Source organism: Gopherus evgoodei, chromosome 2 (genome assembly GCF_007399415.2).
Source record: "Gopherus evgoodei ecotype Sinaloan lineage chromosome 2, rGopEvg1_v1.p, whole genome shotgun sequence".
NCBI classification, from domain to species: domain Eukaryota; kingdom Metazoa; phylum Chordata; order Testudines; family Testudinidae; genus Gopherus; species Gopherus evgoodei.
The window spans coordinates 54,799,224-54,820,307 of NC_044323.1; the positions used below are offsets into that span (position 1 = coordinate 54,799,224).

Consider the following 21,084-nt stretch of genomic DNA (forward strand, 5'->3'; position numbering starts at 1 on the left):
GCCACTGCGAATCGTCCCACACCTGCAAAACTATGCGGTCCCACCAGTCTGTGCTTGTTTCCCGGGCCCAAAATCGACGTTCAATGGCTAGAACCTGCCCCATTACCAGCAGGATCTCCAAAACGCAGGGGTCCGCAGTTTGAGAGAATTCTGTGTCCATGTCCTCATCACTCTCATCGCTGTGCTGCCGTAGCCTCCTTCTCCTCGCCTGGCTTTGCAGGTCCCGGTTCAGCATAGACTGCACAAGAATGTGCGAGGTGTTTACAATGTCCACGATTGCGGTATTGATCTGAGCAGGGTCCATGCTTGCTGTGGAATGGCATCTGCACAGTTCACCCAGGAAAAAAGGGCATGAAACGGTTGTCAGCTGCTTTCACAGAGGAAGGAATGAGTGACGACATTTACCCAGAATCACCCGCAACACTGTTTTTGCACCATCATGCATTGGGGTCTCAACCCAGAATTCCAATGGGTGGGGGAGACTGCGGGAACTATGGGATAGCTACCCACAGTGCAACGCTCCAGAAATTGACACCAGCCTCGGGCCATGGACGCACACCGCCGAATTAATGTGCCTAGTGTGGCCGCGTGCACTCGCCTTTATACAATCTGTTTTACAAAACCGGTTTATGTAAAATCGGAATAATCCCATAGCGTAGACATACCCTAAGTCTGCTGTGAAAAGTGATAAAAGTGATATTACTAAATATACAAGTAACAACAGACTTATGAGCTAGCAACAAATAAATTACGATTTGGATGTGTATATGTATATATTTATTTGTTTTTCCTAAAGCTAATTAAGTACTTTAGGAAAAAAGTGTGAGAGCAGCCACCAGCAAGAGTCGGTAGCCGCAATCTGAGGCCACCAACAAATTTGTTTTGAGAACCCCTACCCTAGTACTACATACATACAAATCATATTGCAAGCCTGTTGTTAACTATTATGGGCAAACATCCATTACATTAGTTATCCCCAGAGAAATTAAACAGACTATAAGAAATAATAGTTTGGATTTCTTAAAAATATGCATCATACTATCAAATTTCTCTCTACCAAAATCCATATTGAGTTTGCTAGTAGATCATACTCTATTTTGATATCAGATTTGTTTCTTTTGGTGCAATTAAAAAATTATTGCCATGAAAAGAACATTTCATGCATTCTTTCTATACAAGATACTACTTGTTTTTATACCACTTCACACAATACCTTGTGCCAAGCATTGCTGAATCACATAACTCGTCTTCACTAAAGATCTGAATCATTTGCAATTGAGCCAATTGTATTGAACTGGCTTAAGAGCACATAGTGTAGTGTTTCCACACTAGCCGAGTAGAATCATGTTAGGAACACTTGAAGATTTGTCCCACATCCACACTTGAAGATTTGTCCCACATTTGTCTTAAACCATTTCAGTTGTAATGGCCTTTAAATACCTATGACACAGTTCCTGCTCAGCTCCAAAGAAGTGAGCTGTAGCTCATGAAAGTTTATGCTGAAATAAATTTGTTAGTCTCTAAGGTGCCAAAAGTACTCCTGTTCTTTCTCCTGGAAGTAGAGCTTTCTGCATGGAAACGTCACAAGATCAGCAATGCTGTATGGGATAGTAGCTGAGGATGACCATCAGTCTGCAACCATAATGGCAGAGAAGTGCTGAGATTGGAATGATGTAAGATCAGATAGTACTGACCCTGATAACAAATAGTCCACTTGGTACTTTAGCGTGGTTGGTACTGAAAAGTTGTGTGTGTGAATGCAAAGTGTGTCACAATTAACTGAAGTAGTAAAATGTTATTTAGCATGCTGTATTTCTCTAGTGCAGGAAAGGTCAAAGAGCCAAAAAGAGAATGAAACACAAGGGCCTACTCTTCAAAATTCCAACCAATTTAAAAACTTGTGGCTTAAACCATGGTGTCCTGAACAGGTTTTAAAAACAGTTTTTTCCCAGGGCAGATTAGGCCCACATGTTTGGAAAAGGAAAGCAAACTTAAATACTCATTGCAATTGGGTTGTTTTCAAATCACATTTTTTGCTTTTTATTATTTTTTATTATTATAATAACTGTATCTGTTTTGTGTATGTACTGTATCAGCTACAGCATTAATTTCTAATTCCAGCTAATTTCAACAATCTGATTTATAGAAAAACCATTTTAAACATTATTAAAACTGAATTACTACTATTATTTGCATTTGGAAACCTGTACATGAAAGCTACTCTGAGATCTGTACATTTATGGTAACTAAGGCTGGCTTTACAGGTGGAGGGATAATAAAATAGTACTGAACCAACAAACGTGTTAGAACTCTAATATATTCTCTAAAACAACTTGTCTCTAAAGTCTAGCATAAACCACATACAGGAGAACCTCAGAGTTACAAACACCTCAGGAATGGAGGTTGTTCATAACTCTGAACAAAATGTTATGGTTGTTCTTTCCAAGTTTACAATTGAACATTGACTTAATACAATTTTGAAACTTTGCTATGAAGAAAAATGCTGCTTTTACCATCTTAATTTAAATGAAAACAGCACAAAAACAGTTTCCTTACCGTGTCAAATCATTTTTTAAAACTTTCCCTTTAGTTTTTTAGTAATTTACATTTAACACAATACTGTACCATATTTGCTTTTTCTTTTCTTTTTTTTGTCTGTGCTGCTGCCTGATTGCACATTTCCAGTTTCAAATGAGGTGTGTGATTAACCGGTCAGTTCATAACTCTGGCGTTCATAACTATGAGGTTCTACTGTACTCAGATTATACCTGCACTTATCTCAGATGACCTGTACAGCTCTTTCATGTCTTTGCTACTTGTAAGTAATGTAACCTAATATCTCAGTCAGACACAGAAATACAGTTGGCGTTTTTACCTTGATGCAGTATATGGATGGGGGAGGGTGGAGAGGGGAAGATGAGGAAAGCTCACCCTTGTCACTACTTCTTCAGAGTAAATTAGAGATAGATTTTAGCAGGTTTCCACTGAAGCAAGCGTATGACCCCATCGGTTTCTCCCCTTTCCAGGTGATCTCTGCCACTTACTTGTTTCTCCTTCTCTATACACAGAATCCTGGGATTAACTGACTTAAGTCAACTGATGTATCATTTCTATCTATCTAATTCATCATTAAACCCCCTTAAACCAAGCACTCATAGAGCAGAACAGATCCCAAGGACATAGCAATTAGGTTGTGGAAATATTTACTTCTTAATTATATTTACTGTCCCATACAAAAATTGGATGCTAACATGAATATCAATGACTGAAATTGCTTATTTTCTGGACTCTATTCTATGAGTGGAAAACTAAACACAGCTTTTCTCTCCGTCCAGACTGGCAAAGCTGGCTCAAGTTGGCTGTGTAACTGGACAGCATACATTCCACTCTCATTATAACACTCAGTTACAGTGTTGTCTACACTGAAAAGACACTATTCATGAGATGATAATTACAGTAAATCACTCTAATAAAATCACTTTAATTAAACATGCAGTTTATTACAGTGAGGGGCAAAATATTTCTCTCCTGAGGACTATATTTTAATGTGAGAAGATTAACTAGTATGTGGGTGCCAAGCAGCTGAATAGTTTAAAAATACTGATTTTCAGACAGCGCTGTCTGCAAACTAAGGGCGCAACAGTTTTCAACCCAACAGATTAGAGAACAAATTTAATAATGTATATGCAAATATAAGACCTCAATCCTTCAGTGCATTGTGTATAGGGAGATCTTTCGTACTTGTGTGGAACCCCACTTAATTCAAGAGATTCCATACCGATGGAATGCTCATAGACTCATAGGTCAGAAGGGACCAATATGATCATCTAGTCTGACCTCCTGCACAAGGCAGGCCACAGAACCCTACCCATCCACTTTTATAACAACCCCTAACCCAGGACTGAGTTATTGAAATCCTCAAAACTGGTCTGAAGACCTCAAACTGCAGAGAATCCACCAGCAAGCGACCCATGCCCCACGCTGCAGAGGAAGGCGAAAAACCTCCAGGGCCCCTGCCAATCCTCCCTGGAGGAAAATTCCTTCCCGACCCCAAATATGGCGATCAGCTAAACCCTGAGCATGTGGGCAAGACTCACCCGAATTCTCTGCAGTAACTCAGTTCCCATCCCATCCAACATCTCCCCGCAAACCACTGAGCAGACTTATCTGGTGATAATCCAAGATCAATTGCCCAAATTAAACTATCCCATCATAACATCCCCTCCATATACTTATCAAGTTTAGTCTTGAAGCCAGATAAGTCTTTTGCCCCCACTACTTCCCTCGGAAGGCTGTTCCAAAACTTCACTCCCCTAATGGTTAGAAACCTTCGTCTAATTTCAAGTCTAAACTTCCTAATATCCAGTTTGTACCCATTCGTCCTCGTGCCTACATTAGTAGTAAACTTAAATAATTCCTCTCCCTCCCTAACGTTAACCCCCCTGATATATTTATATAGAGCAAGCATATCCCCCCGCAGCCTTCTTTTGGCCAGGCTAAACAAGCCAAGCTCTTTGAGTCTCCTTTCATAAGGCAGGTTTTCCATTCCTCGGATCATCCTAGTAGCCCATCTCTGGACCTGTTCCAGTTTGAATTCATCCTTCTTGAACATGGGACACCAGAACTGCACACAATATTCCAGATGGGGTCTCAACAGCACCTTATATAACGGTACTAACACCTCCTTATCCTTGCTGGAAATACCTCGCCTAATGCATCCTAAAATCGCATTTGCTTTTTTAACAGCCATATCACATTGGCGGCTCATAGTCATCCTGCTATCAACCAATACCCCAAGGTCCTTCTCCTCCTCCGTCGCTTCCAACTGATGCGTCCCCAACGTATATCTAAAATTCTTATTATTAATCCCTAAGTGCATGACCTTGCACTTTTCACTATTGTATTTCATCCTATTACTCTTACTCCAGTTCACAAGGTGGTCCAGATCTTCCTGAATAGTATCCCTGTCCTTCTCCGTGTTAGCAATACCCCCCAACTTCGTGTCATCCGCAAACTTTATTAGCACATTCCCGCTCTTTGTGCCAAGGTCGGTAATAAAAAGGTTAAATAAGATTGGTCCCAAAACTGATCCTTGAGGGACTCCACTAGTAACCTCCTTCCAGCCTGACAGTTCACCCTTCAAGACGATCCGCTGGAGTCTCCCCTTTAACCAGTTCCTTATCCACCTTACAACTTTCATATTCATCCCCATCTTTTCCAATTTAACTAACATTTCCCCATGCGGAACCATGTCAAACGCCTTACTGAAATCGAGGTAAATTAGATCTACCGCATTTCCTTTATCTAAGTAATCCGTCACCTTCTCAAAGAAGGAGATCAGATTGGTTTGGCACGATCTACCTTTAGTAAATCCATGTTGCAGTTCGTCCCAGTTACCATTGACCTCTATGTCCTTGACTACTTTCTCCCTTAAAATTTTTTCCAAGACCTTACACACTACAGACGTCAAGCTAACAGGCCTATAATTACCCGGATCACTTTTCACTCATGCAGAATGCATTTTACGGTCAGGGTCTAAATTCATATTTTGGTGGCCAACATAAGTCATCCAAGTTGCAAATGTTGGCAACTGATGTGGATATTATACCAGTCCATCAATATGCTCTGTGTTTTCCTTAAATAAGATTTACGGACCTATTTAGGAATCTATCACATAAAACAAAACAAAAATGGCACAGGGCAGCATATGCTAATTAGTGATAGACCACCAGACAAACATGGACGTGAAAGGATAATTCTGGTGTAGAATAAATGACCTCCATTTAAGTGAAATTCATTTAACCTAATTTATGCCAAACATAGTAAAGAGGCACTGTACAAATATGTAGTAAAAAGCCATCACATGTTATAATTAGCCTACAATCTAAGTTAATGACAAGAAACAAGAGGTGGATGAAAAACAAGGATGAGTGGGGAGAGGGAAACTGAGATAACTATGGTATGAACATGTTACATATAGATTAGGTATGTACACAATGTAGCTCACAGCCTACTTAGCCATTAACAGGCAGTGTTCTGTGCACAGCACAGAGAAATCAGTCTTAAGGAAGGATTTAGTAAAAGGAAAATATCACTTTCCAGATTTTGGAGAGAAGTTTATAACACATGGAAGAAACTACAGGGTTGCTTGTGGGAGGAGATTAATGTACTGCATGCTGGAAAAATAAGTTGCTGGAGTGAAGACGGTGGTTGATGATGCATTAAGGTAATGGGTCTGGTTGGCAGAGCGCAGCTCAGCTGTGAAATGCTTTAAAGGTGGAGATATTCAGCTTCCATTTATATCTGATATGATGGAGAAAAGGAACCAGTGATGGGTCTCAAAGAGCAGGGTGACAGAACTGAAGCAATGAGTCAGATGATTTTGGCAGTAACTTTTGAATGGACTTGATACTAACAAGGTTACAGTAGTGAGGCCAGAAAGGAGGAGAGTACAGTAATTTAGATGCTAAAAAAACTGGATGGGAGTTTTGGCACTCCAGACAGACAAGGAAGGGTGGCTCATGATTCTGTTAAAAGTACTTTAATATAAACAATTCAGTTGTTAGGTAACACAGGGTATGTACTGTATATCTGTGTATTTAATACTTTATATACTCCCTTCCTTTATTAAACAACAGGGAAAACAAGTTGTTGAAAATACACACGTATAGACAAGGTTTAAGTTACACTTGCTACCATTTATTCTGAGTCTTTATCCACTTGTATTATATTCTTAGGGTTTTAGTTATGACAGCAGCAAGGGGCCATGATAGGCTACAGATTTTCTTTGGGTAAAACAACTCTCTTTAAAGGGAGCAAGTATAAGAGGGGTAGCCGTGTTAGTCTGGATCTGTAAAAGTGGGTATTCACCCACGAAAGCTCATGCTCCAATACATCTGTTAGTCTATAAGGTGCCACAGGACTCTTTGCTGCTTTTAAATGGAGCAGTCCTTAAGAAAAATCATGGACTCACGATTTTGTTTGGAATGCTGTGCACGTCCACCTTTACTTGGCAATGTTTGCCTTCTAAGGAACCAGTTCTGGAGTTTATATCTACTTCTCTGAAAAACCCCACAGACCCCTGGATGTGTAACAACGAAATGAGCATGAACACACTGCGATAATGGATTTCAATAATCAAGGAAAAACTCTCATTCTCAAAATAGCTCTGTCATTTGTGAAGTCACAATGGTTAAGTTGCTATAGTTTTCCCATTGCACTACAGAGAAAGTTGTGAGGATTCATGCTGCAGACTTATGATGTCTTTTAAGTGGATGGTAGGGAAAGTTTTTGTGGTACAAACTTCTGTATGAATTCCTAAAAATGACATTTTACCAAATTAAGTGCTTAAGACAGTTAACACAAGTACAGTTTTTGTGGACATAATTCTCATTATCAGGTATAAAATATTATCAATTAGACATTTCAAATAAAGCACTTAATGTAATATGGAGTTTTTTCAGATGGACAAAGCCTTTGATAAATAGGGACCTCTCTATATTGTCATGTGGTCTACAGTCCAACTCCTATTCATCCAACTAGTATTTACCTCTCTGTAAGGTGAATGATGACTGAATTTCAGATTCTTCAAGATCATTAAATCTACAACAGTTGTTGACAGAAGTAGAAGGCTCCTATAGAGATATAACAACCAAATACGGAAACTCTTTTCAAGGCTAAAAACACAGGTGCTAGTCACAAATTACACAATGTATCAGCCTGGTAATTTTCATGTCACTTTGTTAACTGTGGCAGTCTATAACTGTGCAGTACCTTTTATACTTGTCTTCAGCTGCTGCATTTGCAGGGGTTTGCACCCTTATCTTTCTGCTCCCTAATAAAGAATGTCTAAACCATTAATTAATGTGCCAATGCTTAGAGAACTGCTGCTCCTAGGCTGAGCAGCAGTTGATTTTGGGAGCCTGCAGCTGGTCTTTGGTGAGAAACTAATGTCCCTGAGTCAGATATGGTGTGATTTGTTTATTGAAATCATGTATATGTTTTTATCTACACTATGTACACGAGTGCTCTCAATCTTAAACTGAGATAGACCCAACCAAACACAGCTCTGAAAACCGTAGCTTAGCCAGTCTGAGACACCGCCAGGATGTTGTAGACTGGGACGTAGGCAGTTAGACCTAGTAGTCATAGCAGTGGTGATCATGCCTAGTGCTCAGATCAGTGAACCAGAGGTCAGAGAGGAGATAGAGTCAAGCCAAGTGTCAGAGACGGAGTAAATGGGGGTGGAGTATAGAAGCAGGGATTTGAAACAAGGCTGGAGGGGAGGGACCAGGAACAGGACAGGAAGGCAGAAATCAGGAACAAGGCAGGGCTCAAGAGTCAGGTGTGAAAGCATCATTCAATGTAGCAGCCTCCCAGAGATTCATCTAGTTGCTAAGACAACTTTCTGTGCCTCTTTCTGGCTTAAACAGTGAATTTGAGGCAATTGAAGAGGCCATAAATCTCCTCCAGTGGGGAGCTTGGTGGATGGTGCCTATGGTGAGCTATGCTCCACTAGCCCACACTCTCTGCCGGTACAAGCAAGTGGCCGAGTGGTGGCTGAAGACTGCCTGGGGACCTGTGTTTGAGACCCTGATCACTTACACAGGAAATCTCCATCCATCCTCTGAACTGCTATAGAATATCTCCCTCCAAGATGACCTGAGCATTTCCCAGTCAGGCTACAGAGAGCAGCAGCAGATCCAACACATTGACCTCTACTAACCTGTTACTCTTCAGCAGATTCATTATCATATGCACAGTAACTGTTGTTCTAAAAGGTACAATCTCCTTCTGAAATGCTTTGTTGAATAAGAGAGAATTAGTGGGGAAAGTTGAATCCACTATTTCCAGAATTTATTTAAACTCTTCAAAAAAATTACAGATATAAGATGCCATTAATGGGCCAGCTTTGCCCCGTCTCCATCTGGGCTGAGGCTCAATTGGTACTGCAGCAGCAGCAGCTCAATTCTGTGGATGGGCCCTCTGAGGCAATATGCACTGGGAAAAGGCTACGGGCATTCCATCATAGAGATGAGGCTGAGGGATCCAGCCAGTTGGTTCTAATTACTTCCACAAAGTGCTACAGCTTCATACCCGTTCTGCAATCTGGGGTTTTCCTACTCTCCTGGTTCCCTTGCATATTTGTTCAGTGTTCTTAACAGCACAAAGATCCCCAGTGAAAACAAACTGAAAACTTGCAATTAATAACAACACTGGTCTACAATTTTTTTGAAGTTGTCTGCTTCAGAAATAAAATGTGATATTTATTATGTATTTTGATGTGCTGAATTCAAATATGACAATTAAAACAACTGATTGGCTACTGTTTCTAAGATATTTAAGTTTTTACATTTTATGTCTATGTATATTGTGTAGATAGTAGAGTTTTAATCATAAATTGTAAACCTAGGTCTTTTCATGTGTTTATGGTTGCTTTACATGATAATATTTCACCTGTCCTGTTTATGTAACACTTGAAAAATCAGCAAAACGGTTATATAAATAAAATTTATTATGAAACAAAAGGCAAAAAACTATTATGTACATAGTTTAGTCCTATTCAGTGTCTACTCGGCGCTTTTTGGCTTGTCTCTTGTACTCATTAAATGGAGAATCTCTTGTCACTGTCCAGCAATAGTCTGCAAGCACTGATGGGCTCCATTTGCCCTGATAGCCTGCTAGGAGATTCCACTGCTGTAGTCTGGAGCCCAACAGCTCTGCCTTACTCTTGGGTAGTTCCAAATCCCTGACAAGGTCATTCAGTTCACCTTGTGTTAGGAGGTGTGGTTCAGAGGAGGAGGATGAGAGAAAATGTTGGTCCTGTGACATTGATGGTTCAGGACCAGAAGTTTCATCCTCTTCCTCTTCCTCGTCTGACTCAAGTGAGAATGATTCTGGTGCATTAGGAACCAGCAGTCCTTCTCCGTGGGGTACTGGGCGTATAGCTGATGGAATGTTTGGATAATGCACAGTCCACTTTTTCTTCTTTGACACACCTTTCCCAACTGGAGGCACCATGCAGAAGTAACAATTGCTGGTATGATCTGTTGGCTCTCTCCAAATCATTGGCACTGCAAAAGGCATAAATTTCCTTTTCCTGTTCAACCACTGGCGAAGATTTGTTGCACAAGTGTTGCAGCATATGTGTGGGGCCCACCTCTTGTCCTGATCTCCAATTTTGCAGACAAAATAAAGGTGACAGGCTTTCTTAACCATAGTGGTTCTACTGTGCTTTTGTGATGCAAAAGTCACTTCACCATAAACATAGCAGAAGTTATCTGCACTGTCCACACAAGTACGAGGCATCTCTGCTCACTTTGGCTAAACAGAAATGTGTCCCTTTGCAAAATCGAACACTGACAAAGAAAAGAGCACAACACTGTATGATTTCTAGAGCTGATATAGGGCAATTTGTTCAGCAGAGTGATGGAAGCTTCGTTATGATTGCATCATCCATGACTTCTAGGAATAACATGATGCAATTCATATCATGTATGATGCAATACCAGCTTCAGATTGCATCATTCATTGTTTTGCCTAAAAAGCAAGTACTGTCCAAACCCAGTCATAGAGTTATTCATAGATCCAGTCAAAGATGTATTTTAGTCATTTCTGGTTTAAACTGAGATCCCTTCCCTTTATAACTCACTTATCCTCTGCCATTCCCAAGTCAAGGGTCGTATATACTGAACCAATAGCATATCTTAAAAACTAGAGCCAATCAACAATTTTAAGCATCATTTTCGTTCTCAGTGACCCAGAATTAGTAAAGTTGGATTACATTTATTTCAGAAGCATTTTGGCTGTAGAGCAGTGTAACTGAACAGAAAACAACAAAAGTGCACGGTAATAACATAAACATTATGTAAGTCCGGTAAACATATCTGAAGTGAAATGAAATGCTCAATAAAATAGTCCCAAGAGAGAAAATTTAAATGGATTATGGTGATCATGAAAAATGTGAATAAAATAAATATTTATGTTGCATTTATATAGCCCTTTTCGATTTAGTAATAGTGGTGGGAAGTGTATATTTCTTGATCATTTCTCGTTGTGGTATTCAACTCCTCTCCATATTTCCCTTTACTTGAAATGCAATAAGTGGTGAAATTTAATAAATATAAAGTTTTGACTGACAATCTAAAATAATTGGCTTGCATTTGATAAAACGCCTACCAAAAAAGCAAACAAAAATGGGTAAATGAATTAGATAATGGGTTTAATTCAACTGTCTGGAGTTTCACAGAACCAATTTCCTGTAAAAGGGACAAATTATATACAGTTCACACTCTAGTGCCTGAATGAAGAAGGGCTGGTAAGAGATACCTGGAAACATATGATTATTTATTTCTATGGAATAAATAAAAAAAACTTAATTAAATGCAATACCTGCTTGAAAATTGATTAGAAACACTAAGTAAAACAGTTAGTTTCCTAATTAGAAGAGAAATTCAAAAAAACACCGTTATGGTTCAAAGAGAGACGGTGTTTGAAAGTTGAGACTCCCAGTTTAAGGCTTTGAGTCTGCACTTAATACTGCCCTCTTGTGCTTGTGCCTTAAAACACATTCTCTCTTTATATCATCACAAGTTATCTGACAAAATGGTACAAAGTGAAATACAAACTACAATTACTGTACAGTACACAGAGACTCCACACTCGGTTTGATTTTTAAGTCTCAATGAAAATTACAAAACAAGCTAAGTTTGAAGAAAGCTATTTCAATAGCTTTAAAAGCTGTCAAGTTGGTACGCAATCTGAAGTTTGGGGTCTGAAGGAGTATACAGTTCATAACATGGTGAGGGTGCTCGTCATGCTCTTGTAAGATTTAGCAATAACTCCCGATATGGCATGCTATAATTTCCCAGTCCATTCATGTTTGGTCTATACCCCAAGGTAAGTTTAATGAAAAACAAAAAAAAAAGGCAAATTCCTCAAAACAATAAGAGCAAAAACCAAACAACTGCCTTTGCATCAGTTGCAGGAGAATATCATAGGCAGGAAAAGATATATAATGGATCCCAAAGTTTCAAGGTTTTTCCAATATATTTTTTCTCCATTCCACAGATTCTAAGTTTCTGTTTTCCTTTAGAAGAAACAGCCAACACAATGCAACACATCTTGAAAACTCAACTCTTAAAAAAGCCTGAGCCTGATTTGCCCTCACTTGCACCAATTTTACATCCATATAAAACTACAATGATATTAATGGACTTACACTGGTATAAAAGGAGATTTAGGCCCTGAGTCTCCAGCCTTCATAATGTAAGCAGCAATGGCAGAAACTCTTTACCATACCATTCTTAGTGACTTAAAGTCACTCCTTCCACTGGAAGCCTGATGGAAGTGGGAGAAGCAGGGAAGGGGCATGTCAGGGGTAGATTGGAGAACCAGAGAGACTGCTGCAGACAGCATAACCTAGATAAGATCTTAGGCTCTTCTAAATTATGTCAACTGTCATTTTTGTTCCCGGTGGCTCCAGGATCTATGGAGTGAGAAGATGCCTTCGGGCCAGTGTCATTTTTTGGGAAAAATATTCCATAGTTAGGAGACAGAAGGAATTATTTCTACTACAGCTTTCTGAGGCTGCTCAGTCATGAGGTGAGGGGGAAATCAGAGTACAGATTTGATACTGCATTCTGGGCTATCAATACCACATATATGATATGTAGTTTTATATATGTACATACACATATAATTTTTTTCATTTCTGCAGTTAATACATAAATATGTGCTGCTGACACATTCAAAACATACCATATCTATGTGTATCAGGCTGTTTATTTAATTATGCAGTATTTTATTAAATGAGTTCCTGGTAATGCTATTAGTCTTTGACTTACCCATGCATTGGTCCATTTCCAGCAAGACTGTAAACTTGACGAGGATTTAAAAGATACTGAAATTTTCTGTAAATTCTGCAGAGGCGAAAAAGTTAGGAAAAAGTGCTTAGTAATTTTTTTTAATGAATAAGTTATGCTTTTGGATTAAAAAAACAAATGAAAGAAATTTGGATAAAAGAATTTAAGCAGTTAACATAAATCGTACCTTGATAAATTTAATAATTTAAGATAAAATCTCACATTACAATAAAGCAAATCAAATATATGATTTTTCTGTTACAATGTATATAGCCTTGTAGATGTGCATACAGCTTTTCACGTATAGCATTGAGACAAGGTTCAAATACAGAGTATATAAATAACAGGTGAGTAGACATCATTAGCACGTGGGTGGGATAGATATGGTGACAAAGCACGAGATGAGGCAAAAAAGCACTTGGGAAAGCTTTTGGGTACAAAATTTTAGAAGCACAATTTTAATTGCAGGTATAATTATTGGCATAAAATTACAGGTATAATTAATTGTGGATGCAAATGCTAGCATTTAGACATCTACTTGATTTGAGGGTGCAATCAAATGGCAAAGTAGTAGTGTTTTTACCCACAAAAAATTACAAAATCATTTTTATTTTCCCCAATGTTTTATATATGGGAATTTTGGGTTGTAATAATTGGAGCTGTCATGTTCTGACCATTTATTGAAAATATGTAGGAATGCAAATGGGGAGCACCTGATAGGGCAGGCTGATCCAGAAACAGGAATCATCACGAAAAAAGGTGTGGAGTCATCACTAGGAGACAAAATTAGTGTGAAAGTGCTGAGCAGAGGGTGCACGGGGAGAGTACAAGTATAGTAGAAGAGCGGAGCAGAGATGTATGAAGCAGTCATGAAGAGGCTTAAAAAGCCTTAGTTAAAATTAAGTGTTTTCCACAAATATCGATGTCACAATGGGACTTATTGATATAGTTATCGTATCCCATAACCAAAGATGGTCATCAAATATTTATTAGGATAAAGAAAACTATTCTCAAAAAGGTTGGCAACACATTTTTTTTTTATTGTAAACTTTTTGGGACAAGCACAATGGGGTCTATGTTCATGATTAGGGGTTTTAGGCACTATGATAAACAAACAAAAAACAAATAATAACGTTAATAATTTTCTGTTAAAAATTAAGCTGTGTCTCCTAAAACCAGGATACATATTTTGTTTCACAGTATTGAATTGTTTAAATAATTCCTAGTAATGACTACAACTAGAATTGTTTCCTTGTCATAAATATTCTTTTCCACATCTCACTCATGGATGAGAAAATTCCTCATGGAGTGGCCCTCTGACATGATGACTGGGATCTATCATACTCATTTGAGTTCATAAAGCCTTTCCTCCTTCCTGTAATTTAAATGTATATTTCCTCAGAATAACTGACATTAGGGAATCACACATTTTAATACTGTATTAGTTTTTTCACTGTAATATCTCTGTCTCCCTTATCTGCTCCTTTTTAAAAGTCTCTGTTTAGTTGTTTTTTTCCCTACTTTACTTCATTTTCACCCTATTTTTCCATTAGATTTTTCCTCTCTGCTCCTTTGTCCACAGATATTCCCCTAAGCAAAATGGGACTCTAACAACATCTGAACTGAACTTTTGAACTTACAATGTCTGAATGGTTTCAAATGAGAAAAAAAAACCAAGTTGCCTGTACATAATCTCTATGTACTTTTTTGTAATAAATGTGTAATTTACTAGGGTAAGAGAGGGAAAGGCTTTATATAAACAAACCTCTTAATATATGGTCATCTGTAAATGACCATATTGAAGATTTTCTTTAAAGCGTGATAATTTATCAATGCTTGTCAGTCCCTTGATAAATCACCTCACCAACTCTCACTCACTCATATTACTACAGCCCTGGTACCAGTCACGAGAGAAAGTCAATGTGTGTGACTGGCTTCATCCTGAAGATGGGCAGACTACTCTGAAGTATCATGATGATTACTAAACCAGACATGCGACAGGTGGATTTTAAAATACTCTCTGTCTGCAGTACCTTATTCATGAGAGGGCAAACAACTGCACTTTTAATTTGCTGGCTGATGTACATATGTGCCACTGCTCTTTGATGGGCAGAATCTCTCTTAAGAGAGCACCAACCCAGAATAGCCAGTAGTCCTGTTAGGACACAACAGTTCATCTCTCTCTCAATGTCTGCTGTTAGACCTTCTCTACTTTGTGTAAATAATTAAATATTCATTGGGTCACAGACTAGGAAACTGATTCTTTAGCCTGGTGGTCAGAGCACATCACAGGTGAGTGCCTTAAATGTTCATTTATTAGCTATTTGGGGTGGATCATGACTCATCACCAATAATGCTGATTTTCACTACTACCTGTGCACAGTTTACAGTGCAGTCTAGTGACATTCTTACTCAATATTTTCACAACACTAATAATCTTCACCCAATCACATTGTAGAGACTAGTGAATATTCTTATCACTGCCCTCTTACTTGAACATATCCTATTCCAGCCAGTAGATATGTTCAAGTCACCACTATCAGAATCATTCAGTGATGAGTCATGGTGAACCCACACATCTTGCTTTCTACTATTGTAATGCTAAGATTTTAATAACTTACACCTTTATGTATGTTACTCTTTGTGCAAAAGCCAGAACTCAGGAATGATTCATTTCAGTTCACACATTTACCAAGGAGGAAGAAATTGCCTGTAAATGTTTCCCTTCATGTTAAACTGTAATTGGCTGAAACAATGTGAGTGATAAGCTCAAGATTGGGAAGTGGACAGTTAAATAATTTCTCTGCCCCAGTTTGATATGTAGAGTAGCAAACAACAATTATTCTGACATGTTCTGATCAAATAAGTTGCTTTTACATGTAGAAGAGGAGAATAAAGGCACCTTGCCTTGTGACTGGCTCTGGGGGACAGAGGACTGCAGACAGAATCAGGAGGCAGAGTGGTGGGTAGTGCCACTGCGCATAGCTCATTGGGCAGACTGCTACATTGAGTTGGGCTGACTTTCTTGGGACTAAAATCAAGCCTTTAAAAGAATAACACAGACAACAATCTACTGAGAGCTAAAAATCATCTCTGTAAAGGAAAGGTGGCTAGACTGGGAGGAGAAATTGGTCAGAAGAGTGGTGCATTAGCGGCATTCATATTTAGGTGAATTTAGCTTTAAAACATCCATACTGACATGGAGAAAGGAGTAGAGCACTAGGCATAGTGAGATGTACCTTTCATTAAAAACTGTAAAAAGTAGCAACATTTCCTGTTACGACAGTCTGAATTCAAAAAGCATATTTTTGATAGATGGTGCAGAAACAGTTGCAATGCCAAATGAGTTTATGAATCCATAGTAGTCATAGCTGGGACCTTGGTTGGTAGCCACTTTGAACCAAAGTTATCTGAAACAGCCAAGGTCAGCCTGCACAGCACAGACACTGAAGGTGGAGTCAGCAGGAAATGTGAGTGGATGAAAGCTGATCTCCAGTGCATCCCTCTGTGCACTTGTCAAGGAAATAATTGTCCAAAATCACTTGTTTGTCAAACAAAATGGGAAATGAGGAGGGGAAAACACTAGCATTGGTTATCGTTTAACATCTGTATGATTTAGTAATGATGTTACATGAGAATTGTAACCTCTAACAACAAAGATTCTTGGGAAGTAATGGGTGCCACATGTGTAGCCATTTGTCAAAAATCACTTTCTGTTGATTAAACTATTCTGTCAGTGAGGCAGTAAATCTACGTATTTTATTTATAGAAAACAAAGTTGCTTTGATTAGTTAGATTTTAAGGATACACATATAGAAGTGTTGTCAGCTCAAGACTGGATTCTAGAACATCTTTCAGACTGAGTGTGTTCTCAACCACTTAATTTCCATTTTACGCACACAGTATTTTTTAAATCATATGTTATGATTTGGTTTAGTATGTGGAGGCTATCTTAATATCATTATGAAATTTGCTGCACTTCTATGTAACCTCATTTATAATGGGAATATATGTTTAGTATATGAAAAGCTTGAAATTGTCAGTTTAATCTTAATGTTATTTTCCTATTATTATTTATTTAATTGTATTTTTTCTAATCCTTTATAAACACACTTTCTATACAGCTGTAGTGTATCCTTGTTCCAAGCCAATGTTAAAATGTTGTAAACAGAGAGTCACTATCTAGCCCACCACTTAAAAAGAAAGTATAATTGGAGTAAGTTTCATAGTATCCTTTATTATATAAATATATCTACTAGTTGCTGAACTTCTAGTTTACTGGTATACAGATTCCTTTAAAATCTCAAGAATAAAATTGTATTAAATTACATACATTTGCCAGACCACTGCTTATTGAAAAGAATTTAAATTTTATTACCTGCAATAAAGACAATACCAGATACTGTTGAAGAAAAAAGAGGCTACTAGCCACAGTAACTTTTGTTCTCTGAATATGTTGCCTCAACAGATCAACATGCTGTGTGAATGCACTGTGCCAATATTCAAGAAGATACCCACTTGCCCTACTACAAACTATTCCTCAGTTTCCTTCTCTTCAATTTCAGAGGTGTGGCTAGAATAAGAAAGAAACTAAGGGAAAGTTACAGGTATTTATAAAATTAGTTCTATAATGCTGAAACAGAAGGGTATGTGTACACTTCCCAAAAGGCTAACTGCATTGAAATGGGTTGGTACAATATGGCAAGGGGGTAGAGTCTCTGAGCTTGAACTTCTACACTGCTATTTTTAGCCCCACAGCACAAGCCCTGTGAGCCCCAATCAGTTGATTAGATTCACTGCCATGGGCTTGGGATTTTTGGGGTTATTTTTTGCTGTGTTCATGTACCCACAGTGGAGATCTACAGAGAGAACATCATGAAGAACTATTGGATTCTTAACAAAATCTGTGACAATCTTTCTTTATTGAATGAAACTCGATTAAAAATTGTAGCTCAGCTCATCATGATCCATCAAATAAAGAAAATCCTAAGTAAAGACTATAGAACAGCTTTTAGTAAAACATCACCTTAATCTGAGTGAGCCAAGATAATGAAATTCTAGTCTATAAAAATTAGGTGTTTTTACACTACTGTAACTTCTATTTGGGGAATGTTCCCAAATCTGACATTGCAATGAAGTACTAAAGGAAAGAAATCTTCTATAAAAGATTCCACTCTTCAGATGAGATGTTAAACCGACACAGTATTTCCGCTTACCTCCTTCAAGTTCCTTAAAAAAAAACCACAACTAAAAACCAAAACCAAAAAACCCTAACCACAAAAACACACCAAAAGCACATTTCTTCCAAGAGACCTAAAATCTTGTTCTCCTTTCAAATACTATTTTACTAAATAACAAAGAAATCCAGCCTCAAAAATATCTGGGACTAACAAGGGACAATAACAAACATTGCCGGTTAATCATTGTAGTTTTGTTGCATCCTATCCTCTACCCTTTAGCTATATAATGTCTGAAGCAGAAACCATGCACATGATTCTATATTGTCTCGTGCTTTGAGTAGTCACATTTACACCTGTATAAAGTGAGTGCAAAGTGGATGTAAAGTGCTATGATTTCATTTTGCACAGGTGTAAATGAGTATACAAGGTACTAAACAGTAGAGAAAAAATGCCCTATTTTGCCCTGTGCAGCCCCTGTGCTGATGCTATAGTCTATAATTATCTGTTACCTGTCCTTGGTTGCCATCCAAATAGCAATTAAAAAAAGGCATTCCAAGAAAATTTAAAAAATAAACTACTTCTAATATGACCAGGTACTGAAGACTCATTCACACTTAAGATTTAATCTGTCAGCACAATATGTGCCCTTAATTACATTCTTGTTATTTTTCTGAAATGTTACTTGCACTGAGATGAAATGACCAGAGCAGTACACCTTAAAGATATAGAGCAAAATCCTCTTCAGAGGATATCCTGCATATGGGCCAAGAGCACAATTTCTAGTGAGATTAGGTCTGCCTATGGTGCAAAGATAGTTCCAGATTCACTTATGGACAGCATCCTTGTGGTGATTGATTGGGAAGTCTCCATGAGGGCTATTTTAGATCAATTACCTGCCTTTGACACAATTAACCATAAATTATTGTAAACATCTGTATGGGTTATGCCACTGATTAGCTAATTCGCTTGAGTTGCCCCGTTTTTCCTTTCCATTGAGTATTCAGATGGTAGTTTTAGTCAATTACTTTTTGGGTCTGAGAATTTCTCCAGTGGGTGCCACAGGGTTCTATTCTGTCACCTTTACCAATACAGATTAGGAGAGACCATTAGGGGACATGGTGAATTAACTGAGTTGTGGTGCCTTAGAATGCAGACAACAATCTGCATCACCATTTCATTAGACACAGAAAGAACAGCTGATCAGCTTTCTCAGTATCTAGCCAAAACTGGGGAGTGGCCAAGACAGACAAAATTAAGGTTGGTGTTCGGGGGGTGGGTGTGAGTACTGGAGAAAAATGGCAGAGGTTATATTTATGCCTTCCCTTGACTAGCAATTTGGAAGTACTGCTGGAACCTTTGCTGCTTCTGGATACCCAAATAGCTGCAATGCCCAAGAATGCTTTATTTAGCATTTGGCTAGAAGACTGCAACCTAGCCTTCTGAGAGTGTCAAGGCGAGATTAAGACATTGGCACTACAAGCACTACCCTGGCTCCTGAAGTTGCATGATGACACTAGAATTTCAGCTTTAGTTGAAAATAAAATTATATTTCTAGCACTCGTGGCTTTTGAAGTAAATCTTGAAAACATGATTTGAGAGTAACTGATACAGTGATTTCTCCACGTGTTGCAGACAGCCTGACAAAATAGTTTTAAGAAGTCTGAGCTGCCCCAAGCATCGTAGTGGGTGTTAGCTCTCAAACTTGTGTCTGCTGGACACCCCAAAGCAGCAACCTCGGCAGATGAGTTGGGGGTGGGAAGGGGCTCTCTGCCAACACTTTGTCATGGCTGTGCTGGGGTAGTGTCTCTGCTAAGCTACACTTACACACATGTGAATAGTCCCATTAAAGTCAATGTGACTATTGACATACATAAAGTTAAACACATATGTAAGTGTTTGCAGGATCAGGACTTAATACTTTAAACCTATTATTTTAATGCTTTCCTTTTGTAGTCCTCATAATATTTGGCCATTGTGGCCAGTATTATAATGAGGGCAGAAAACTTTTTTTTATTGTTCTTATTAAGGGTAGATTTACATTAGAACAAAAAGTGTGTTTATTGCTCTTGATAGAACATACACCTGAATGGCTAACTATTATGGGAATTATAGAGAGAATTGTTAAAATATCAAAATTAATACAAGAGATAGAAGCCCAAATTAAATTATAATACTCCTGAGCGGATTCTGCATAACTGCACATCTGCAGAAAATGTCCCCTCGTAGAATTCCTGCAGAAAATTGCAGGGAAGCAAAGGGATGCCATGTGGGGTGGGGGTGACCAAGGGCACATTTTGGTGGGGGATTACCCCCCTCTAAACAGAGGAAAGGCACTGGGGTGCATAGGGGGTTATGTGCCACTGTCCCCACCTCAATTTTTGCAAGCGCAGAGCTGCATCTGGGCTCTGCTGACTCTGAAGCTGAATGCCACCTCCTGGGTCCTAGTGCTAGTCGTGCTCCTTTTCTGTGTACAACAGTGAGTGACCGCAGGGGTGCGGGGTAAGAGGAGATGAGGGAAATGAGGGAAGGGGTGGCAAGGGGAAGACACAATGGGGAAGGAGGGGGGGTGAAATAGATCAGGGGAAGGAAATGTGGGAGTGAGGGTGGGAATGGAGAAGAAAAGAGGATAGGGGAATCACTGGGGAAAGCAGGAGTCTGGCTTGTGACATCCCCTTGGCAACAGCTGGAGCACGCCCATTAAACACTCCCATTGAACTCTCACTCTGACAAGCCCTTCCCCTCTGCACATGGACCCCTCCAACAAGCCCTGCACACCCAGACCCTCATCCCACTGCTCCCAACCAGTTGCACATGGACCCCACCCCATCAAGCCTCACTCTCCCAGCACCCAGACCCCCACACTGAACCTGCCGCACCCAGACTCCTCCTGCTGAGCCCCAACCATCTTCACCTGGATCCTTGCAGAGTCCCATTGCCCCTGCGCCTGGAACCCCTCAATGAGCCCCTGTGCATCCAGATCTCCCACTGAGCTGCCTGCACCGATTGACCCACACAGAAACTTTACACCTAGATCTCCCCAC

The 21,084-nt window shown here is 39.0% G+C and overlaps 1 protein-coding gene across 6 annotated transcripts in view; it reads right to left on the bottom strand.

Annotated features, from left to right (window-relative positions):
- Positions 1-21,084, bottom strand: part of DGKB (diacylglycerol kinase beta) — a 565,198-nt gene that overhangs the window by 301,093 nt on the left and 243,021 nt on the right. For all 6 annotated transcript variants that reach the window (XM_030550690.1, XM_030550689.1, XM_030550688.1 and 3 more), the window contains one exon: positions 12,846-12,920. In XM_030550690.1, coding sequence (XP_030406550.1) covers positions 12,846-12,920 — 75 coding nt within the window. The remainder of the gene's footprint in view (positions 1-12,845; positions 12,921-21,084) is intronic.